This window comes from Thamnophis sirtalis, unplaced genomic scaffold (genome assembly GCF_051295495.1).
Source record: "Thamnophis sirtalis isolate CommonGarterSnake01/CBP01778 unplaced genomic scaffold, rThaSir2_p1.2 scaffold_4, whole genome shotgun sequence".
Classification (NCBI taxonomy): domain Eukaryota; kingdom Metazoa; phylum Chordata; class Lepidosauria; order Squamata; family Natricidae; genus Thamnophis; species Thamnophis sirtalis.
In genome coordinates, this window is record NW_028261384.1 from 98,288,174 (window position 1) to 98,313,752 (window position 25,579).

The window sequence follows — 25,579 nt, forward strand, 5'->3', positions numbered from 1 at the left end:
AATAAGCAAAGTCAATGGAGGAAGCTAAATTCACTTAATAATCACATGATTCACTTAACAATTGTAGTGATTCACTTAACAATGGCAAAAAGATTGTAAAATTGGACATGCCTCACTTAACAACCATCTTGCTTAGCAACAGAAATTCTGGTCCTAATTGTGATTGATTTGTAGTGTGACTTATTTATTTAAGTTGAATTTTTTTAAAAAAAACACGCTGTAAACTTTTGTAAGGCAAGGCAAAGAACTGGTGTTAAAATTGTTTCAGGGTTTGAGTTGTTTGTTTTTTTGCCAGGCAGAACTTTCTTGGGACATAAACAATGTTAGCCTTTAACTAAGTTCTTAGATAACTTAAATAGAGCTGCTGCTGGGGATGCTTTTACTTGAAGTTGATACCCCACTAAACATGATTACTATACATGCTTTTGGCACTTTTGTGATGGCAATGAATCTAGTTATTTTTACTTTGATAAACCATGTTTTCTCATGAAATCCAAACACTGTTACTGATTAAAGTTCTTAACTTACCATGTTGAATAAACACAGTTAAACGCCTAAACTCTTACGTGGATTGTGCAATTATAGAAATAAGTGAGTTTAGTCATGTATATATATTTTTTAATTATGGCATTGCATAGTATGAAAAGCCAGTCAATACTGGTTTATTCAGTAAAAAAATGGTTAAGCAAACAAGTTGTACCAAACTGGGCAACTGCAATCTTCAGTGCAAGCAAATCCCTGACTCAGATTGACTTGAATGGAAACATAAAGCAAGTTATCCTCAGCAAAATGATACCACTCGGACCTTAACCAGATTTATGATTGGCAGTTTCACAAAACAGAGCTCTTTGCAGTATAGCGATCTTAATGAAATGGAAATAAGGTGGTATTCTACTTGATGTGAACTTTTTGAAGACTTGAGGGCCTTGCCTTGGACTCCCCATTCCATGCTATAGAGGAATGATCTTATATATGCTGTTTCAGGACAGTTCATCTTAGTAAACCAAAGATTTCCTAGACTAAGGCTACAAAATGAATTTTTTATTTTTCTTCTATTGTACCAGTATGTACCTCCACATGCTTGGAATCCTATTCACCCAGCCACACCCTTGCTAAAACAGAAAAAATATTTTATTTTTCTGGTTGGATATGGAAGGGCCTTTGCTGGCTCATATGCTTCAAATTCCTTCCTTCATCTCTTCCTGCACTAAATGAATATGCAAGATTGCCAGAAAGAACAGGGAGAATTTGGAATGAAATACTTTGTTATAGCCAAAAATAAAGATTATATACCAGCTTGTGGAACTTTTAAATGCTTATTTAAGCATTTAACCTGTCTTTCCATATTCCAAACAATTTTACTGTTTTGATTAAGTTAATAAACAGATGTATGTTACTGGGGATAAGATTTTGCCTATTTGTTTGAAGACTCTTTAATAAATTTTCAATCAAAAATTTAGTTTGACCAATCAGGAACTAATTTTGAATCCAACTTGGGGGATTTAAAAAGCAAGTACCAATCAGCTTCCTTTGATTCATCTTTCCTTTTTCCTAACATGATGAAGTTTAGAGAATATGTAGATTTCATTTGCACAACCCCAGGCCAATCCCCAGATAAAAGAATAAAATGATGATATCTCTCAAAAAGTGTTTCTATTTCTTAAGATGGTGTCTCTCCCAGATCTGCACAATGAGAATTATTTCAACACATAGTAAGATTAACTTTCCGTATGATTGTAAGCACACTGTATCTATTTTAAACATGGTTTTCTTTTCCGCAGCCTTTGGAGAACAGGTCTCTTGTTTTTCAATAGTAATATAGTGTATAATTGTGTTTCACTCTCCACTGAAAGTAAGGTAATTTTCCGAGAATGCCATTGGGCAGTTGAGTATTATGTTATTACTAGTGGTGGGTTTCAATTTATTTTACTACCGGTTCACTCGTGTGCATGCGCAGAAGCGTCCGTGTGGGTGGGTGGAGCCTCCCACTGCCGCCACTACCAGTTCACCCGATCCAGGGCGAACCAGCAGAAACCCAATCCTGGTTATTATCTTTATAGGACAATTTGTGACATTATCAAACAAACAGATGTGAATGGACTCAGATGGCCTCTTATAGTTCCATAAGCATTTGGTTGACATCCCATATATACTGAGTTTGCTTGTCTTTCCCTTACCTGTCCTCATCCCCAGGTTACTAAATTGAGGAAGTTATTGCATGTTTGGCAACTTTTTTTTTCCTCCCTTTAATTCTATGAACATAAATCTAGAATCTATCCATTCATTTGCTCCCTTGATCTTTTTTTCCCCTGCTTGTGGAAAATTGCTTTTGGAAAGAGAGTAGGAAGTTTCTCGATGACCACAATTTAGGTTTAGCAAGTAGAGGTATACAGAGCTGGCTCCTCTTATATTTGCAGAGCTGAGGATAAATTTATTCCAAACTTGTCTTTAGAAAGGAACATGATTGATTAGATTTATCACAGTGTGCACATATCTTCAACAACATTGTCCATCTTGCCCCAAAGATTAAAACATGGCGACACACAATTCTTAGTGTCTGGCAAATACTTTATTATTTGGAGCATCAAATATACCCTTTTCCTTCCTCTGAATACTGAATTAAATTGCTGCTGTTCTGCTCTCTATGCCTCTACCACCCTCTGGTTGCATAATGCCCAGCCCTACCAGGCTAGGAACATCACTTGTCTTTGTGCTTGCTGGCCTTTTATATAGGAAGAGGAGTGTTTATTATTAGTGTTGTAGCAACCAGGCAGTTGAGTGTACACATAAAGACCGCTGGATCAGTGATTCATTACCTAGGAATGTTAACTTGGATGGAGGACACAGGGAGTGAGAAGAAAAGCTGTTTTGTAGAATCGACAAGTTGGGAAGGGTAGCTATGCAGTGGAGCAATTCTACATTGCTTCCTGCAATTCCCAAAAATATAAATTTGCCTTTTCTCAGTTGTAAAAAGCAGAAGGCCACAAAATAGAAATATATAAATATGAAATAAGATTAATATCTTCCAATCTAGGGTAGTACAAAAGTTAAAGTTAAAATGCATTTTTTTTTTTGGTTTAGCATGATGTAGGATTCTACTGCTTTGTAAGCCCCAAACAATCTGTACCTTTGCTATCTTATAAGGATCTTGTTATGAAGTAAACATGATTTAGACTTGCCCACAACTGCAAGTAGGCATTGACACACCTGCCAATGCTATGAAGGGGTTCTGGCATGCTGGGTTGGTTGATCCAACTTTCTATTGAAGGACAATTGGAATAGCTAAAGGGTTTAAGTATAAATGCAGCAGCTATGCAACCGTCTCCTAAGAAGTTCAGTTCAATGAATACTTTGTTGTACTCTAGGGACCCCTAAAAATTTAAAGAAAAATTCTGTCCCTCCCTTAGTAACTCACAGCATTTCTCTGCTGGGTAGAGAAGAACAAGTCTTGTTTCTCTGGTAGTCACTTGTTTTTTGTGTTGTCTGCAGAGGATAGATGGAGCTTTTTGTTTCACTCCTCTGTTGCAATCTCGTAGCTTAAATACAAGTCCAATGTATTACTAAATTATTTCCATTTTATTTTAGCAGGGGAGATCTGCAGCTCCTTAGTAAGAAAATCAGTAACGGCAAAAATCATCTTGTCCAATAAACTATTTGGTGTTTTACACCTTGGTTCACAGCTATCTGGAAATATTGGATATGTTGCAGATATTCTTCTCAGGTCACCCAAGGTAACAAAGAGTCCTGATCCAAGCCCTATAAGGATTAGATATAAGTCTGCATATAATCCTGATTCCCCTTGCTGTGCCCCTAGCCTTTAGTGACAGATACACAGAGGCTTATTCGCAAGGCGCTTTAATAGTGATAGATGTTTCAAGCAGCAGATTGTTGTGCACAGAATTGCTCTACTTAAATTCTGACCTCACCCTTTGCGATATAGGCCAGAATGATACTTAACAATCTGACTAAAATTTGAAACAGCAACAAAGAAAAAAAATAGTGAGTAATGTTCACAATTGATACTAAAATCTGATCATCAGACTGAAGAGGTTTTCCTTTACAATATAATTTATTCAGAAATCAGACTTGAAAGATTTCAAAAATCTTTCTTGGTGCTTATGTTTCCCTAGGATTTCTCCAGCTGCTTTAAGCTTTTTGTAACTTTCAGCAAAAGTTCTCATATATTATTATCCCTACAACTTCTTAAAAACATAGCTTCTATGTTCTGGTTTTAAGGTTTTATTTTGCAACACAACTCCTTTACTAACATATTTAGCACTTCTACTTTTGCCTATGTTTTTTTTTAATTCATCCATCACTTTTGTTCTAAGATGCTTACAGGTATTTAAGTTGCATTCGATGTAATAAATTAATATCAGTGACAATATGTGATTTCAGAAATTAGAATAAATCAAATGGGTACATGTTATTAATAAGTGTTCTATGGCTAATTCATAAAATTGATTGGCTTACACAAAATAGAACCACTTTCACATGAGTTGTTTAGAGATAATCCTTGGTTTACAATCGAATTATCAATCCAGTCATAAAAGATGACATCAGTGACTGAATAGCTTAGCAACAGCAGTTATGGTTGCTGTTGTTAAATGAGGAATGTATGACTCATTAAGTGAGGACCTTGTGTATCTGCAATTTTCAATTTCCTGCCAATTTCCCCATTGACTCTGCTTGTAGGAAGCTGGAAAGGGACATTGGACATTCTGGTCATGTGACTGTGGGGAACACGTAACCATAGTTCATATGTCCCCACATGAACTATGAGGGTCCGTTGCAAATACCATTTGTTCAGTATATTTAATTGAGCAGTTGTTGAACATAACTCAAGGACTACCTGTATATTCCTGTGAAGCTAATATTTCATTTTTGCCACCCTTTACCTAGTTTTTAAACTTAATTTTACCTAACGTCTATCTGATATATTTGAATGCAACAGCATGGTCACTACAGTGTTTCCTAACCTGATGCTTCCAATTGTGCTGAATTCTAAAGCATTTCACTTGGTATAGGTGTTAAGGTTTTGGCTTAAAAAAAACAGGAGACTGTGAGTTGCAGGCCTTCCTTAAATATGAAAATCGTCTTGGTGACTTGGAGCCAATCATTCACTCTTAATTCATCGCATAGGATTGGTGTGTGTGTGTGTGTGTGTGTGTGTGTGTGTGTGTGTGTGTGTGTGTGTGTGTGTAGGGGAATAGGATGAAAAAGGAATATTGGTATATTTGCCTCCTTAAGGTACAGATTTTAAAAAGGCAAGATTAAAACCTTTAAAAAAATAATTGGATTGTGTTCTGATATTGACTGGGTTCCATAATGTGTGGTGTTACAGTTCCCTGCTGAAATATGGACCACCTGCAAGCAGAAGATCAACAAGTAGGACCTGACCTACGTGCACCAATGGGGAGGGTTGGAATTCATCTCTCCTTGTACAAATGTTGTGAAGCCAAGAAGAGATTGATAAGAATCAGAGCTATGCTGTCCGGATATGGCTAGCTTCCAGATATAGCTATGCAACTCTGAAGCAGGGGAAACTTTTGTTCAGGCATTAATTGTGCAGTTTCCCAGGGAAGGAAGTGATTCCTGATGTTTCTGGCCAATGATGACTGGAGTCTCTGGGAGATGAAGAATTGCCCTTCCAGGTGTTGTTGTGAACAAAATGATAGACCTGTACCATGAAAGGGGTGGGGGGATATCCTGATTCCAAACAGCAACTCTTTTCCATCCAAAAAAGCCTAATTGTAAAGTCTGGACTACAGTTGCAACTTTATTACTTTTACAGATGTTTGGCCTAACAGATTCAAATAGGCTTTGAAATTCAGCATAGTAATATGTATGTAAATAACAAGAGACAAGGTTTTTCCCCCAAATAAAAATCTAGCCAGGGTTGTATATTTTAATGCCTCACTCTTTAATATTTATGCTTTTATATAAACATCTCTTGAATTGCTTGTACCTGTAGCCCAAATACAATGTTTTGAATGCAATAAGTATAGGTTATGAATTAATAGCAGGGAAAAAGGGAAGATACAGCAGGGCTCCATTGATGGAAGACAGCATAGTGTAGTGGTTAAGGTGTTGAATAATGAATGGGAAAGGATTGAATAAGGCTTGCTTAGATTTTAGACAATCTTCAGCCACTGAAGAAATTCACTGGGTGACTGGACCAGTCAGTGTATACAGTGCAATGCACCCCACAAACCTGGTACTATATCTATAAAAGTCTACAGAGCTTTGAACCAGGAAAGCATTGGCTAACAAAAGAAGTGAATAAATAAGTGGAAGGTAAAGCACTTTGCATAGAATTTAAAAAGAAAAAGAATCTAAGGATAAAGGTAGGAAAAAAAAGAATAGGAATATAGAAACAGAAAATTTGGAATTATTTATAAGTCTGTATTTTCTGATGTTCTATGTAAATAATAAATATTTTTCTTTTAGAGTATAGCTGTCTCATTGTAAGCACTGTGTTGTTAGTTATACCTCTTGCATTTCCCCCAACATAACAGTTTCCCTTCCACATCAACTATGCGGTAGGTTGGATTGAGAGAGGTTGACTACCCCAAGAACCTTTAATGGATGTTGAACCTGAGTCTCCCAAGTCCTATTCGCCTATCTCTAAGGAACCATCTTTGTCAATGCAAAGATTCAGCTTCATTATAGCAGAGCTAGGAAAATCATTCTTTCCTTATCATAAAGATACCTTTTGGATGCTTTCCGTAGTCACTCATTTAGCATAATGGGTCTGGAATACTGAGGACTCAAGTGGCATGTTTTGGAGATACTGTCCAGGTGATAATAGGAAGTAGCTTAGCTGTTTGGAACAATGTAGAAAATAATAGAATATTTTTGTGAAAATGAAATCTGGAAAGGATTCTTTTAGGGAAAATGTGGAGGTTAGCTTTCCTCCCATACACTGGTTTTTCTTTCTCCATATTCAATTAATAATTCCAACAGGGAGAAAGGACTGGCAGTAAAAGAGTATCAGCAGAAATGGGAGAGATTAAATTTTCCTCCAGTCATCGCCAAAAAAACTATTTCCATGGTACTATTCACTATCTCATATACAGTATGTTTGGGCAGCTCTTGCTAACCAGTATAAAATATGGTACTGCCATAAATGAGCATTTGCCTGGAAGATAAAATTCTTTTGAACAGGAAATATTTGATATTATCTCATTCTCCACTTCATATGTGACTCTTGATATTTGTCAGTTGATTGGATTGAATTATCAGACAAGAATGCAATCCCTTAAAACACAGTGTTCTAATTTGTGCTATTGGCATTTTGCTAATCAGTTTTAACTCTTGGTAGCTTAAGGAGTGAAGTGACAAAATTATCATCATCCCATTAAGAAGAAAGTGGAAACTCACTTCATCCTTGGGAGAAGGGTGGCATATAAATCTAATAAACCAAACCAATCCTTAGGCAAAAGGGAAAGAACAAGGAAAGCCATGATTAGGATTCCTGCTGGGCAAAATTGAGATGCTTACAATGTTCCTAGAAATCTTAATTTTTGTTGTGAAGAGATCTTCATGTTTGACCCCTCTTCCCCTTCCTCCTGCCTCTCAGTCTTGTTCCCCTTAGCCTATGGGAAAGAATTTCCCTAGTAATTCCACAGCTTCCCCATTCCCTCTCTTCAAATAGTACAGATCCGGGGCCATAAATCTTCCTGTCTTTAATCTTCTGTCCCAATGCTCTGTATGGTAGTGGCTATTTCCAGCATGGCTTGAGAATGCCAGGCAGGATGCACGCTATGTGCTGCTTGGGTGAAAACCAATCTCATTTCATATCTGCTCCCTTCTCATCCACATGCTGTTTGCACACTTTACTTTTGCTTGCAGTCAATTGCTAGGTAAATCTCTTATTTGTGAAAAACGATAAAGGGTTGGGGTGACAGATAAAGAACTGTGCATCTTTTGATATCTATATCTCAGATGCTCCACTAAAAATTGCAAATTTGACTGAAAGTTTCTCCATTAAAAAAAAACCTTGACATAAAGAAAATCTAATTAAATATTTTCCTCTAACTTAGCTGTTGTAAGAAATGCTGTAGTGCAGAAATAATAATGTGAGTCCCCACGCTGGCCTAAAACAATATCATTGTGGCATAGGGGAGAGAGAAGGTTGCGTTCCAATGAGAGCAAGTTATTGGGGCAGAGAGGGAACATACTTGCAGTGGGTGGAAACAAAACTTAAGGGGTTGAGCTCATGCTCAATGCATGAGGTCACACCTTAAACAAAGCAATGGTTGTTTTAATCAGGATTCACGGAATTAGCCAAAACTGAATAAGTTTGCAAAATTAATTAAACCAAACCAACCAACATAGAATTTTGCTTAGTGCAATAACTGTGCCCAAATACTTAAAGAAAGCACAGCCATCCCAGACACTTTCTCTTATGAGGAAGTACAGCTTTTTAGTCTAAAATAGGGCTTGGCAAACTACAGCTCACAGACCAAATTAGTCTCACTGCCTGCTTTTATATGGCAAACAAGCTAAAAATTGAGTGCGCAGTTGACAGATTGCCATGCCCTGGGCTTCAGCTATGCTTCCCACATGCAAAGAGGCATAAAATGCTTGCAGGCTAGCACCATCCAATGGTTGCCATGCCTTTTGGCCTGCCAGCTCCACCTGTAGAAGATAGGCATAGAAAATGTTTGCTGACTCCGATCAAAAACACTATTGAGCTTCTAATTACAATTAGCTATCCTAACAGAAATAATAATTAAAAAAACAAGGAATGAGCCATCCTGTAGGGATAAATTTTACCCCATCAAGGGCCCCTCATTAGAAATTCTGATCTGTCAAGTACTCTAGGGGTCCCCAACCCTTGATCCGTGGACCGGCACCAGTCCGCAGCATGCCAGAAACTGGGTCGCACAAACAAGCGAAGCCACATCTACGAGATGCAGGCAACATGTGAAACCACCATCCCCTCTGGTCCGCAGAAAAGCTTCTCTGAGGAACCGGTCCCTGGTCCCCTAAAGGTTGGACACAACTAAAATATTGTATAGCTAGAAAGTGTCATATAAGAAAAACCCAATCCACTAGGTTTTCTGGCTTAGATAGTCTTCAGCAAGATTGCTTATGTCTCATTTGGAAAGAAAAAAATGGGTTTTGTAGTAGGATATTCTGAATGCTTAGAATTATTTTCAAGAATAGCTGCCCTATCACCAAATGTCCTCACTGAGGCTGCTTCCACGTTAGGCTTTTAACAAGGATATACTGTATATCTCACTTGCTTTGTATTATTACTTCACTTTCTTGAGACTTTTTTCAGCTTCTTACAACCTGTTTGACACCAGTAGTTAACCAAATTGATTTGAGGGGGAAAGGTCTTTTGTATCCAAGTGGTGTAATTTTCCCATTTGCAACTAATTAATCAGATAGGGAAACCTGTCCTCATTTAGGACACTTTCACTGTGATTTTCATTGGTGTTCTATTATTTGCTCTTTTTCAGAATTTCCATATCTAAATATAGCTATCTATTGCAGTTCAGTGGGGGGGGAAAGCACAGTTATAATACTAATTTAAATTTTTAAACAACCACTGCTTTCTAATGATTAGGTTAGCATTATGTTTTATTTAAATTTTTGATTACATTTTCAGATCAACAAGTATAATTGTCCATAAAACATTGGTTTTTAATGTCATCAGGCAGACATATTGAAATACATAAAATAATTTGCATATATAGTGAATTGGTTATCAGTATGCAAAACAAATTTACTGATGATGCTGAAAGTTTTACGAATAGAAAAAGCACACATTTTCCAGCAATATAAAATGTCAGATGGAATTCTGCTACTTGTCTGCAGAGAAAGACGTGTGACAAATGCTTCTTAGAGGTGCCTACTGCTTCCACTTTTAGGATTTTGCCATACACTAAGTAAGTCATAAGATGGCTATTTTGCCTCTGGGTTGACATACTGTATAAAATATATCATTGTGATTTATAAACTATAGTTTATGGCTTGGATTTCCAGTGTGATGGCTATATAACTCACTGTGCCTATGGATACATTTATTGACACTGCCGGGCTTCATATCCAGCTATACTTTATTTCATTTTTAAAATATTTTTTAAATATGATTGGGGAGGGGTCAAGTGGAGTGAGTGAGCATTTGAATGTTTCTTGACTTCTGGTGGCTGCCTGGACGAGCCCCTTCAGTTTTCTTGGCAAGTTTTTTTTTGGGGGGGGGGAAGTAGTTTGCTATTACCTGTATTCTGGGATTAAGAGAGAACAAGTGGCCTAAAGTCACCCAGCTAGTTTTGTGCCCACTGAAGGACTAAAACTCATAGTCTCACAGTCTTAAGCCCAATGTCTTAACCACTACAACTAAATAATCACTACACTAATCATTTCATAATATTATACTGGAAGTTGAAAACATGTTTTTTTTTAAATCAGTGTTCCAGCTTCCAAAATATTATTCCCAGTTTGTGTATTTTGTGACTCCAGTCATTTATCCAACAAGTCAATGTTATGTTAGCTTAGCATAACATATGAGCACTGCCTTCTCCATCACTTTCATCATTGTTTTAACAATAGTTTCTGCATCCTGGTTTCAAACCAATGCCAGGCCACACAATATGTTTTCAGGCAGTCTGCAAGTGAATGACATAAATCAAAACTGTCATAACATTTCAGGGCCATGTATTAAATCCCATGTCTTTTTTAATCTTACCCACTATTTTGATGTGTTTAAATAATGCTTGCCATGTTCTTTAGCCAAAAGAATTCCCATGCAAATATCAATGTTTTTTTAAAGGGAGGGAAAAATCAAACATAGGTTATATGGGTTATATCTTAAATCTGTATTCTTACAATTATATGCCAGCATGAGAACAATTTCAGCAGCCCAATGGAATATCTTCAGAAGAGTCAACATGAGCTGGTATCTTGCAGAGATAACAAACCACATAGATTTTCTTTTCTCCTGCTCTCCTGTTACTTCCTGCAGTTGTTGCTAGTTAGATAATAATTGAATCTATTAAAGTTTTAGCTAATCTAATCTAGTGTTTTCAAAATGAATTTTCAGAAGCTGAACATCTAGTAGGTTAATTACTTCATTTTCCCAAACCAAATGGTTTCTGATTTTAAAATAGCTTTTTAAATGAATTTCAAACATGGAATTCATGATGAAATGGCTGACAAAAGATTAGACAAAGTTGAATTCTGATTATATTCTTTACACCAGTGGTAGTCAACCTGGTCCCTACCGCCCACTAGTGAGTGTTCCAGCTTTCATGGTGGGCGGTAGGGATTTGCTGTAACTCTGTTTTATAAATTTTATAAAGTAAAGTTACTTCCCTACTTTATAAATTACCATTACTGTGGAACTGGTGGGCGGTTAGAAAATTTTACTACTAACAGAAATACAAAAGTGGGCAAAAGGTATAAAAAGGTTGACTACCCCTGCTTTACACCATTTTACACTGTATTGACTGACTTAACAGTATAAGGGTATTTAATCAAATAACATATGTATCTATCAGGTGTGGGTTCCTGCCAGTTCTAACCTCTTCTATAGAAGAGGTTCCACAAATCTACAGTGCCGTTTAGAACCGGTTCCAGCTCCCGCCCAGCGCCCGTCCGCACATCATCAAGATGAAGAGCGAGAGGAGGAATTATGGGAGTTGAAGTCCACAAGTCTTAAAGATGTCAAGTTTGAACACCCCTGGAGTTTTTTTCTAAAGAGTTAGGGGTGCAAGGGTCTTGTAATTTGAGAGCTTTAAGACTTGCATACTTCAAATGCCAGAGTTTCTGAGCCAACATTTTGGTTGCTAAGCAAGAGCGTTGTTAAGTGAGTTTCACCATATTTTACAAGTTGGCCACAATCACCCAGTTGCCATAATTGCCAAACCACTCCCACACAGTCCCATGGCTGGCAAGCTACTCCCACCCAGTCACATGGCTGGCAAGCCACTCCCACCCAGTCACATGGCTGGCAGGCCACTCCCATCTGATCACATGGCTGGCAAGCCACTCCCACAAAGCAGGGCACACCTACAGAAGAGGTTCGAAAAAAATGTGAAACCCACCACTGGTATCTATATTCTATGTATGTATTTATTTATGACCTGTCCTGACAGTTGTTTTTTTTCTCTGTACACCAAGTACACACATACACATGTATCTGCTAACTCAAGGTGACATTCCATGCGTTTAATGAAATGGTATCTAATCTATGAAAAAGTATATTATTTATCTACCTACCTACCTACCTATCATTTATCTATCTCATTATATTGCCAAGAAACAGAGAGTTTGTTGAAAAAATTGTCACATCTAGTTGCTACCATTGCTCCAGGTTTATTAAATATACTGCTATCTGTAACTGCCTGCTTTCTTTATATTACTTAAGGTTTTCAAATCAAATTATGTGCATTGGTCAGGGTAGCGGGGAAGACCTTTGACAATCAGTACTTGAGCATGCTGGTATTAAAAAAAGATTTAAAGCAACATATTCCACCAAGTAAAATTTTCCAAAATCAAGGCGCATATATTTTTGAATATTTTGATGATCTATCTAAGATATTTTTGAAAGTTAATTATAAATTGAAGTAATTCTTACACCATATTTCCTAGAGTTAGCTATGATTTGTAATTTAATCAGAATTGAGCTGCCCAACATGACATACCAATCATAACACAGAACACCAACCATGAATTAACAACATTAGATTTTTCTCCTGCCTTTCAAACTTTATAAGTAACTCAAGGCAAGTTACTTATTCAAAGTATCTGCTGTTATTATATATCTGGGATACCCAAATGCAAAGAACAACTAGTACAGATATCTGTTCTAAAGAACATTTGCAAAAAGAGGTCCACAAAATAATACTATAACAAAGCTGGGAATAGTTCCATTTCTGCCACTGACACAGTAGCTATCACTCAAGATTTGCTAAGTGATGCTTTGTGCAGGTCATCATAGTCTGTGTAGCATTCAAAAGCAGAAGTAATGGAGAATAAGACAATAACATTTTTGCCATGATCAAATCCAAATAAACTTAGTGCAATCATTAGCCAGCAGAAAAAAAGAAGAAAAACAATTGTTTTCAAATATACAGAACATCTAACAATAAATAAGGAGCTACACATAGAAAAATATGTTTAAAAGCTTCATTCTTATAGTTAAAAGTAATCTAAAATTTAGAATTACAGAGCCCCAGATAAATCTGTAGTAGATACAGTAGAGTAGTGGACATTAAAAAAAATGACCTATGCTGAGGTAAAGCCATTTTCAGAAAAGTTCAATTGATTATTCTTTGTCTAGTTTTATATGTTACTACACAAAAAATTGACAATCTTATGTTTTTTCAAAAGTAATTTATTGTCGCTTCTTGGCCTTTCGGTCATAAAAAAGAAAATGAAATATATAGTAAGTATTGTAAAGATTCCCCAAAATATTTATAAACCATTATCCAGACTTTCAGTATGAATATGATGCTTAGATATGGAATTTTATTTCAAAGTGTAGGGTACCAAAATGACAAAAGGCTTAAACAATCAGATTTCTAGGTAAGATTCTAGTCTGGTCTACAAAGGGATTGATTTCTAAGCTGATTGAGATTGATTATTGTTATCAGTGTTCAACACACTAAATTATCAGGATTAGCAAATCCATTTTAGCTAAAACAAAAAAGAATTACCAAAGTTATAATGGGTTTGTTTTCTTACCATAGCTGAGGACAAACTTTAACTGCCTGTTAATTTCTTACAAGATCAAAAAATTATGCACACAGTAGTTTTTGTTTATGTTTTGCAGGATGAGGTGAAACTGCCAACCAAGCTGAGCATAAGTAAATCTGTGAAAGAAATAGAAAAAGGGGAAGAAGGGGAAGAGATCCCAGCTGATGAGGAGCACCCTGGAGAGGATCATATTGAGCTCTCCTCAGATGAAGAGGTTGAAGTTGAAGAGATTATTGAGGAATCACGAGCAGAACGTATTAAGAGAAGCAGCATGAGGAAGGTTGATGACTTTAAGAAAGCATTCTCTAAGGAGAAAATGGAGAAGACCAAGTTGAAAACTAGAGAGAACCTAGAGAAGACCAAGCTGAAGACCAGAGAGAACCTGGAGAAAACCAAGCAAAATCTGGAGAAGACCCGACATAACCTAGAGAAGAGAATGAACAAACTAGGCACTAAGATAGTCACCACTGAACGCAGAGAGAAGATGAAGACTTCCCGAGATAAGCTGAAGAAGTCCTTCACCCCTGATCATGTAGTCTATGCACGTTCCAAGACAGCTGTCTATAAAGTGCCACCTTTCACCTTTCATGTCAAGAAGATCCGTGAGGGAGAGGTAGAAGTGAAGGCCACAGAGATGGTGGAAGTTGGTGGAGATGAGACAGAGAACACAGATCTGCTGAGAAGCGAAAGCCCTGAGATGAGCACACTTCTGCAGATCACCGAGGAGTCAGATGCAGTGCTTCAAGAGAAGAGTGATAGTGAGTGAGGCAGGTGGCAGCATGAAAGCATCAAATGCTTAATATATAATCTTCCACATTTTCCACATTTCCTCTTTTTGGCCTCACATGGGCATGCGCATGCACACATACACATGCATACATATACATACACAGTATATACAGAATTTTTACAGCTCCCCTCCCCCTTTTTCAACATGTAGCTTCAAGGTGCATTTTTGTATATTTCTGATTCATCATATAGAACATGGAACATACTTATAATCCAGCAAAATACCATTCCTGCTACTAAAAGCTTGCTTTGCCAGCCTGCCATGGCCCATATCCCAATGTCCCAAAGGTGCTATCCAAGAAATAATCTATTTCTCAAGAAGCATGCTGCGTCTTAGCTATCCTCTTTGATGTCAAGAATGCTTCCTGGAGACCTAAACGCAAACTTGTCAGACAGAAGAATGAAGTGCAGGTATGGAAGCAAAGAAGGAATTGGCTCAGTATATCATAGAACTAGGGAATAATGAAGGGAACATGGAAATTACTGCCTGAATTCAAAGATATTGTGATGCCTGATTCAGGCATACAGTCTGTGCATACTTCAATTTCCAAGAGATTATATGGAAAAAGTTGCACTTAGTAGACCTTATTTCACCAGTAAGAATCAAGTGATTGCCAATAAATACATCAACAGGGAGTAATATAAACAGGGTGTCCATTTGCACTATTAGCTATACAGATCTGTGAAGCTATTGCAATATGGTTGAAAAAAGGATACTGATCTGGGGATAAGGAGTGGGTGCAAGAAACATTGGACAAGTAGGGAGAATCAAGGGCGAAAAAGATGGATCAAGGACAGAGAGTGGATGTGGCCTTATGACAGCTTTAGCTAGGAGCAATGAAGGGTTATCAACATCAACAAAATAGGAGGCAACTATCATCTATTACGTTAGCAATCTTGACTTCCATTCCTGGGCTGGATCCAGAGAGCACTGCAGGGTTATTTTCTGCCTATGCCAGGGCTCCAGCAATAGGCCAGCCTTAACTAGTTGTGTAATACTTGAGTACATGCAGTTTTTACTAAGCTTGTAACATAGAAAGGGTGTCAAAGTGCAAGAGTTCACTAATACAGGATAATTCATTACAGGGAAAGGGATTCTCAGAAACCCCTCCTCCCCTGAACAATACACTATTCAAAAACACAGACATACTAACTTCCATACAGCTACCTCTTTGGCTTGCAAGGGACAGTTTTCAAGCGAGCCTGAAGCCTCGCTTTCTAGTGACAAGACAATGGCCTCCTTCCCCATTTTCTGACACGTGTAACCTTGCCTTGCATGATTTTGTGATTTACCCCAGCCCCTGCTTTCCTGCCTTCCTCACATTCTACTGGGATTTCCCCCCAGTGTCTCTCTATGGTCAAGGAGAAAGTATTTGCAGCTATGAATCCATCATATGTCTTGCAATTCTGTGTCCAACGTATCTACCACAAATGCCACATCTACCGGAACTGCCTATTCTAACATCCCCAGAAATGGCTTGGCTACCCAGACCTTAGCAAGAAGAAGTGTATGTGTGTAAGGGGTGTTTTTATTGGACTGAGAAGTGTGCAAGTGAGTAAGGGTTGTTGCCTTTGCACTGCACTTTCCTTCAAGCCTTTCAGTTCTTGTCATGGATCTAGAAGAAGAGAGAGCCCAGGATGTAAGATATGCTTGGCCTTCAAAACCATCAAAGATGGGATGGGGATCTTGCCTCATTCTGGGGAAAATAAATATGTGGGGAAGAGGGTGCTGTGCCAAGCAGCCGCATTGCTCTTTTTTCTAAGACTGCATCCTGGTGAGCAGCATGAATAATAAACTTTCTTTTCTACATGGACAAGTGTAAAGTGTTTTGGGGAACAACATTACAAAGATTAGTGAACTAGAAGCAGGAACATTTTCACAATCAGATGGCATTTTTTAAAAGTACATCAACACCTTTCTGTTTTTGAGGAACGGTTCCCAAGAACAAGAAATAAATTGAAATAAGAAATGAGACATAGATCCCATTGGGAAGTGGGGAGAGGGAAGGGAGACAGCAATTGCCTCAGTAGAAGAAGGATTGGCCAAATGACTGTTCACTCTCTAGAGCAGCCCTTTCCAACCTGGCATCCTTCAAAGGGACAAAAAAATTCCAGTTTGCCTAGCTAAAAGATATTGGTTGGGAGTGGTGGGTGCAGCAGTGCCAGTACAACCAAAATGCTGTGGTTTGGAGAAGACTGCTAATGGCTTTGCTTGTCCACCATATTTTTACTATTTAATAGATCTTACCAGCAAAATTTACTTACTAGCAAAACTTACCAGTAAAAGTCTGCAGGGTGCTTAAATCTGCCCTGCAAGGATGGCCTGGAAACAGCAAAGGCCCGGCCTGAGGTGCCTCTAGCAGCCAAAATGGAGTGCAGGGTGCACCTCATTTTGGCCAGTAGGATGCTGCAGGAGACCATCCAGGCTGAAAACGGAGTACAGGGGGCTGTGTGAAGACACATACCCCGTGTCCCATTTTGGCCATCAGGATGCTGCAGGAGGTGCCCATCCCATCTCCCCCCTCCTACAGAGAACAACAGTGCTGATCCAGCCATCGAATAAATTATTTTGACACCTAGTGACTTCAAAGTTACAACTGAAGTTACAACTGAAAATAGTGAGTTATGTCCATTTTTCACACAACAATTGCAGCATCCCCAGAGTCATGTGATCAAAATTCAGATGCTTGGCAATTGGCATGTATTTATGACTGTTACAGTGCCCCAGGATCTTGTGATAATCTTTTGTAACTTTCTGACAAGCTAGGTTAATGGGGAAACCAGACTCACTGAACAACCGTATTACTAACTTAACAACTGCAGTGATTCACTTTAAAACTGTGGCAAGAAAGGTTGTAAAATGGGGCAAAACTCACTTAAATGTCTCATTTAGCAACTGAAATTGTGGGCTCAATTGTGGTAACTCGAGGACTACCTATAATTCACCTTGGCTTCAGGGGTGAGATTGAAAATTTTTAACAACCAGTTCTCTGCTCAGTTGCTGGGTGGGTGTGGCCATAGGGGACATGGCCTACTCAGCTTCCTGCACCAGGTTGGGAGCGGGTGTTTTTGCCCTCACCAGACTCCGGAGGCTTTCCCTGAGCCTCTGAGAGGGCAAAAACTGCCTCCCCCAGGCTCCGGAGGCTCCCCGGAAGCCAGAAACAGGCCCATTTCTGGACTTCTGGGAGACCATTTTTCACCTCCCCAAGCTCTGAAGGCTTTCCCTGAGCCCCCATGAGAGTGAAAACGTCCTCCTCTGGGCTCCAGAAATTGGAAATGGGCCTCTTTCTGGACTTCTGGAAGTCCCGTTGTTCGCCCTCCCAAAACCTCAGTGCGGCCCCTGCACTTACCTGGCATGATGAACAGGCTGTGTGTAGACTCCTGGGAGCGATGGGCAGAGCCAGCCAGTCTTTGCAATAAATGGTTTGGCAATATTAGCATCCGGTTCGCCAGAACCAGTCCAAACCTGCTGAATCCCACCCTTGTGTTAGCTTGCACAATTTTACTGGAAAAGAAAAAAAATGTTCAGATGAAATGATCGAAGGAAATACAGATTACCCAGTCTATGTGGAAAATGTTACATTAAATATTCACTGACTCTCAGTGACTGGGCAGTTGATGACAATGAAATTAAAATAAAAACAATAAAACAAATGATAATAATAGCAAGGGCAAAAGACCAAATGAATGTGTTTGGGGGGAGGGGGGTCTCAGTCTCCATTACCAATTTTTTAATTAAAGTGTTTATATCCCTTCCTTTGAATCCAAATAAATATCATTAAATGTTCTTATATTTATATGTCACCCATTTCACAGAAATATGACTGTAGGCAGCATATAATAAAACTATTAAAACAGAATTCAAATTAATCGCAAACCATTATCACTCTTTTTGGGAAGCAACAAAAACCCTGGTACCACTTTTTCTATTCTCTGGGGCAAGAGAAATTTATAGTGACTTTCCCTGGGAGAGAAAAAAAATCAGTCTTAGCTTCTTTAATATATTACAAGTATAGTACATCTCTTGTGCAAAACAGTTTATAGTTTAAACATTTGCAAATAGAGAGTAAAATTTCAGTTTTTGATTTTTTTAATAATGACAGCTATTTTATGCATGCAATGACTTTTGCTTTCTTAAAAGCATTATAGGGTTATGCATGTATAATTATGACAGGATAATATTTAGCTTTCTCAAATTTTAAATAAAACACATCTTTCCCAATAGATTGGAAATTAATGATGAAAATTTTGTAAAAAGTTCCCAAAATTATTATATATTTCCATTACAGCCATGTTAAAGAAAGCGAAGTTTGTTTGTTTTTTAAAGGCAAGCAGTTTTGCATAGATTCATCATAGGTAAATAGTGTAAGATTCTTAAGAGTAGAAATAAAAAATGAGATTTCATTTCCCAAAGCATTTACTCTACCTCCTCAAAGCCAGTGGGGAATGCACATGAATATAGGACATATGGAATCAAACCAGAGGTGAAATGCTACCAGTTGGGGCCAGTTCCCCCGAACTGGTAGTAAAAAAATACCAGTAATTCCAATGATCAGCTGTGCAACAATCAGCTGTGCTACCTGATTTTATTATCTAGAAATCATGCAGCACAGCTGATTGTCACACAGCTGATCATCAGAACTTTTTTTTACTTTTTTAAAGCATTTTTTTACTACCAGTTCAGGCAAACCGGTAATAAAAAAAATGCTTTAAAAAGTTTTTTTTTAAAGTTCCAATCATCAGCAATTGTGCAACAATAAGCTGTGTTGCACAATTTATATCCACTAGAAAGCAGGAAATCCTGCTTTCTAGCGAATCTAAATCGCACGGCACAGCTGTTCCCCCCTCGCTGTTGTGCTTACCTTTGCAGACTCAGAAAGGGCTTCTTAGTGCCTGTGGTGTGCATGCGCGTGAAGCGCGCATTTTGTGTGCATGTGCACGCAAAGGGAACCGGTAGCAGACTTCAGACCATTTCACCCTGAATTAAACTATTGATTTATCTTCCAGTTAATTAAGGCAAACTTACACTTTTTGCTTGGCCAATTGCCAGTAATAGCCTGCAGAAAAGGATGACTCCAACTGTCATTGCTAACCCATCACAAATCCATCTTGTGCTAATGGTTTCCAGTTTTGATTCCAAACTGCCATTTTCCACCAGAGGCATGTTAAGCCTTTCAGGATGGTCCTCGCTGCTTTGTCCAATCTAAGCAGACCCCCCCAGTCAAATGCCAATGTCTTCCCTTCCCAGCAATGGCTGGTTACTAACCTGGGCAACCATTCTATCCTGGACTACCATGCTGCTATGTTCTTCACCACTTGTCAACTTTCTTTTTTAAAATACTTCTGCAGATGACTAACAATGGTCCCTTAAATCAAGGGACCATCTTCAGCTCTGGAGGGACTATCCTCACCACTCAACCTTTGTATTTCTTAGTGGCCATCAGGTGGCTAAGAATGAACCCCTAAGTTTCTCACCACATCCACAGCCTTGCAATACAAAACCTCTCCTCCCTTTCATTTTTAAAGTCACCATGTTGCCGCTTTATTTCCATCAAGCTGAATTATTAACACATCCTTATTACAAAGTGTTCAAAAACTTACAGAAAATGTGCCAATGGAAGATCAACCCGTACCCCTGTTGCATTGTTTATTGTAACATGAGAGCAATGATGATACCATCACGAGGGGAAATGAGTCTGTATCTATGTTGAAAGAGAAGATGTGGAAAAGAGATTGGATTCATTTATGCAAATCTAGGAAAGCAAAGGTATGTCAACCAGTGAAGAAGAAGCAATCCCTAAAATGAAGAGAAAGGCACCGGAAGACTATCCTCATGACTGCCAGCCAGTAAGATGAAATGGACAGAGGAATGACCAACCACATCCTCCTATGACCATAAGACAGAGTTGATTCATCCAGCCCAGTCCCACTGCAAGCTGGACATGGGTGTTTGAAGTTGGCTTAATAAATTGGACCAGCAGAGGAGACTAACAGTTTAGACAGCAGGGCAGAATCATTGTCTAACTGAAATTGGGTTTCTCTGGTTTCAGGAATCTTTCTCTGCCTTCAGAGGAGATAAAGAAGAATTTACCCTGGGACTCTTTGGAAAAGACACACCCTATCATTCTTAGTTAAGTACACGTTTAGTATCTGTCTATTTTCCTTCCATTTGATGGTACAGAATTTCACATTAGGAAAAAGGCCTAGGATGGGAGAAAATTAAGTCTTTTAATATAATCCAAAAAATGCAAATGTAATTTTTAAAGAATTACAAGCATATAATTATGGTATCCATCATTTTGTCTAGCTGGGCCACAATCTAAGTCAACATTGAAAGTCTTCTCACCCTTCAATACAAAAAAAATTCCTAGCAGCTACTTAAATATTAATGTAACCAGTGATTAATTTCCTGATGGATTAGATTATGAAAGATTATTCAGATTCTTGAGAAAAAGAATAGTTCCAGTGAAAGTGCTTATAATACAATTTGGCTTGAGGGCATATTTTTCCTCTTTCAGCAACTCATTATCCCTTTTTCCAAAAAGTAGTGTGATATGAGTAGTTCCTTTACTTTGATGGGCCTTCCCACAATGTCATCAAACTGACTGGAATAGCTTGCACTTATATTGAGGTCAGCTCAGTCAGCTGCACAGAGGAGACTCCTCTGATCTTTGCATTTCAGAACTGCCACTTCTTTTTGGAGCAGAGCTAGAAGAAGAATGGGCTTCTGTCTTCCAGTACAACTATTTGTGGTAACACCATTTATAAAGAAAGAGTAGGAGAGCCATATTGGTTAGCAAATAGATTTATGCAGTCAGAAAATGGGAATGGCAATAATAATACAACGTTATTTATCTACTAAAGCTTGCACTGTGCTTTCACGATTGTGAGACAGCTTAAGTCAGACAAGTACCTCAAACTACACAGCTCAGAGTTAGAAAAGAATAAGAATTGAACTGAGAAAGGAGTGATGAAGGTCTCAAGAATAAAAGCTTAACCAATACAAGACACATTACAGACATGCAAAATAAGTCTTTGAGACCAGCAGTCCCCAACCTTTTGAGCAACAGGGACTGATTGGGTGGAGAAAGGTTTTTCCGTGGAATGGAGGGGTTGTGGTTTTTCATGCTGCCTGCATCCCATGGATGGAGCTTCACTTGTTTACACAGTCCAATTCCTGGCATGCATAGACCTGGTGCCAGTCCATGGACTGGAGATTGGGGACCCTATTTTAGACAATGATAGAAAATAAAAGTACATAAGCTCTCTACTAACTTTCTCGCCTTGTATTGCTCCTAATAGTTAATAGGTTTGTAAATGCAAAAAGACACCATGCAAAGATAAATTCCAACAGATCAGTAGTATCCTGTACACAAAAACAACAACAACAAAACAATTAGAATCGTAATGAATCCTTCTAGATCAGACTAAAAGCTAGTAGTCCAAAAATGGCCAAAACCTGAGCATGAAAGTTGCCCTCAGAGGCTTTCCTCAAGCCTCTGGGAGGGCGAAAACTGCTTCCTCCAGCCTCCAGAGGCCCTCTGGAGGCTGGAAATAGGCCCATTTCTGGACTTCCAGAACCTTTGGTAAGCCGGTTTTCCCGCCTTCTCCAAGCCTTTGTGTGGGCCCTGAACTTATCTGGCATGATGAACGGGCCACATGGAGACTCCTGAGAGGGGAGGGGCAGGGTGGGAGAGGTGGGGTAGGGCAAGCGGGGCCAACCAGGGGTGGCATTTGTGGGTTCGCTGAACTGGGCAGAATCTTAGCTAGAGTATCTCATGCGAACCCCAGCAGCCCATCCCTGCCTTCCGCTCATATTCTTTAGTAATGGCATTCTAAAAAGCACATTGGTATTAAAGAAGATGCAGTCATAGTAATTATAAGCAGTAAATAGCTTTAATGCTTCATAGAGCTGCATGTTATGAACAATTCCTTTAATCTATCTCAAATCTTCCATGATTTGATTTGTTGTTGCATTTACTTTCCCAAAATGAAAATTTATTTGGCAAACCGATAGCAGATACGATCAGTTCCCCAAAACTGTACGTCTAATTAAATGGAGGAAGTAAGGGAGAGAAAAAAAAGACAAAACTGAAAGTAGATACTCATCACATTGTACAATTCTGGTAATTTGCAACAAATTTAAATAAGTTGAGATCTAATCAAGTGCAGCAACACCTACAAAGCCCCACTTCCTGAAGAAAAGCCAACAATAGATTTGGTATAAAAAGACCTAAGAACTTCATTCTGCTACTAATTTTAAACTATTAGATCAGTGATGGTGAACCTTTTAGACACCAAGTGCTCAAACTGCCCACGCATGCCCAAACTGAAAGGTACACATGTGCACAAACATGCGTGGACATGTGTATGTTCACACATGCATGATTGTGCACGTGGTATCTGCAGCAGAAACCCAAAGACCACCTGGTCGGCGGGAGATGGAGTATCCCAACGAGGCAGCACAGCAAGAGGTAAGATCTTTTTCTTTTATGAGCTTCTCTTTTGTCATTTGCAGAGAAACAGAAGCTCACGAAAGAAATACCATGGAGATCTGACCTGGGGAAATGACACGCGTGCCAGCAGAGAGGGCTCTGCGTGTTACAGGTTCGCCATCAAAGTATTAGATTGATGTGCTCAAAAGCACTTATTCCTTAAACAGGGATGTCAAACGGGTGGCCCGCAGGCCGGATGCCATGCCCATCCCAACTTCGTGAATGGAAAAAATGTTGCAAAACATCATGTGATGGCAACATGACATGACGAGTTTGACACCTGTGGCTTAATACATATGAGAAACATACATTGGCCATATGATATTTAAAGTAAGTACCCCTCTATTAAATATATAATAATCTACAAGGAATCCAATAGTCTAAGGAATTAAACTCTCTGAAAATTTGCCCCATTTCAGAATTTGTCCTATTTCCACAAATAAATGCATTTGGGGAAATAGCAGCCAAGAAGCATGTGCATTTTGTGTTCCACATGAAAATGTTGCACTGAATACAATATTGTGAACAGGGAATGCTGACTCCAGCTCATAAAGGACTTGCTGACTGAGCTCTCAAATCTCTGACTGCAGTCACAGTACCATAAATCACATGTAATTGTATTCACAGAACACACTAAGACATACACTATACTATTGTTTAGCATATGTATAAGCCAGATTTGGATCTGGATCACATTATATTGCAGGTGGAAGATCACAGGATTACAACTGTATGTTACTCCACATTTCTTGCCAGCATATTAAAGCAATCTAGTCTTCTCTATTTTTTTCTGTTTTTCAATGTGTATGGTATTTTTCTTTTACGTGGAGGGTTTCTGGCTGTTTGACACAGTTCTTCCCAGGCCCAGTCTGCCACCTCATGGCCTAAATAAAATGTTGGTTGAAAGGTTGTGAATCATTTGCTTTTCAGTTAAAACATCTATAGGAAAGGGCCAAACTGTATCCACTGAGTGATATTAGAGGGGGATTGAAAGAAGGGGAAAAAAGTCAAACCTCCTTTATTACATTGTTTTCCTCATATAAATCATCTATGTATTTGAGCCAAAGACATGAATTGAGAGCAAACCCCACTCTTTAGTTGCACTGATGATGTTTGCTAATTTGGGTAATGAAAATGTGCAAGAAAATGCAAGAGAACAAAGGTCAGGGAACACCAAGGACCCTTCTTCATTTCAATCTTGAGCTACAAATATTCTCCTTTATTTTATATCATAAAAAACCTCACCCAGAATGTTTCTGAAGCAATTATGACATGGTGACTGAGAAACTCTAGAGACATCCAGAATTAATCCACTGATTTTCAGTGTGACTCAAAGATGACATGAAGAGAAACACAATTTTCCTACGTTTATGCAATCTTAAAGAAGACTGTAAGTCCACTACTAAGCCTAGACATATTGTAAAGCTTCAACTGAAGATAGGTTCCCAAAGCAGATCCTGATGCAAGATTATTCATCCATTCCCTAGTCTCTTCAGCTCCTAGAATGGGGCAGCAATTCAAAAGGTAAGCAGCCTAGAGGAGGATGGTCTACATGTCACATCTTTCTCTTCCAATACCCTGCAGCCACCACATCCCAGTAATTGTGATCTGACTGTCCCTTATATCTAGTGATAAGATTAAACTATAACGATTATATAAAAGAATCTGTGAGAAAAATGAGAAAAGACAGCAATCTCAAAGGGCATCTTTAAAAAAAAATCAGCCCCAATAGACTTAAGTTTGAGTCGTTGCAATTGGAGTGTCCCTAAAGCATAAAAATAAAAAAAAACTAGCTGGATGACACAATATTTTCCTACTGTGAAAGAGAAAATGTCCAAGTCTGGGAATCATCTGACAATAGCAGTAATTTCAATTGAAAATAAATATTGAGAGCATGCTAAGCCACATTTTGACTAAGCATGGTTTACCTCAATTGAGTGTAACTGACATAGTTACAATGGCTACTGGATCTATTCAACTCGCTATGCCAGAAGCAAATAAACCGTATTTGGGGATAACATTTTGCAAACCAATCTAAGCCAGCATTCCTACTATAAATGGCCATAATTTTGGAATCAGAGGAGGTTAGAAATAAACTCTCCTGATATGGAATTCTCCTGAATCGTTAAGAATTCTTTGGCTGGAAGAAGCAATTCTACTCCATGTGTCTTTCTCTTTTGTCTGGAAGGTGTTAATGGGTGGAAACATCCATGAGAAGTGAAAGGCCCCTCATGGATGCTTTCTATCTCCCAGTTCCTTTGAGGAACATGATAGTTGGACAAACCCTACAGGGTGACTTAAAGAAGCTGCTAGACATAGCAGAAGTTACACAGAAACATTCCTTATCCTTGTTTTTTGCCTTTGGAAGCATGTTAAAGACTGGACCGAGTTTTGTTAACTATTCTGAAGAGAGAAGAAAACTGTGTTGACCATACTGTGTAACTATTAGAGCTACAAAACACATAATCTGTAAGATTCACTTACCTGTTTGGCACCGTGTAGGAACACAAATATGGCACCTGTTCATTTTCATTTATCTTTTATTTGTTTAATTTATTTACTGCCTATCTCACTGTGGGGCT

General features: G+C 38.5%; 1 protein-coding gene across 1 annotated transcript in view; it reads left to right on the plus strand.

Annotated features, from left to right (window-relative positions):
- Positions 1–23,782, plus strand: part of CAVIN1 (caveolae associated protein 1) — a 37,418-nt gene extending 13,636 nt beyond the window's left edge. The window contains exon 2 of the mRNA XM_014056506.2: positions 13,790–23,782. Coding sequence (XP_013911981.1) covers positions 13,790–14,479 — 690 coding nt within the window. The 3' untranslated portion in view covers positions 14,480–23,782. The remainder of the gene's footprint in view (positions 1–13,789) is intronic.
- Positions 23,783–25,579: the final 1,797 nt, after the last annotated feature.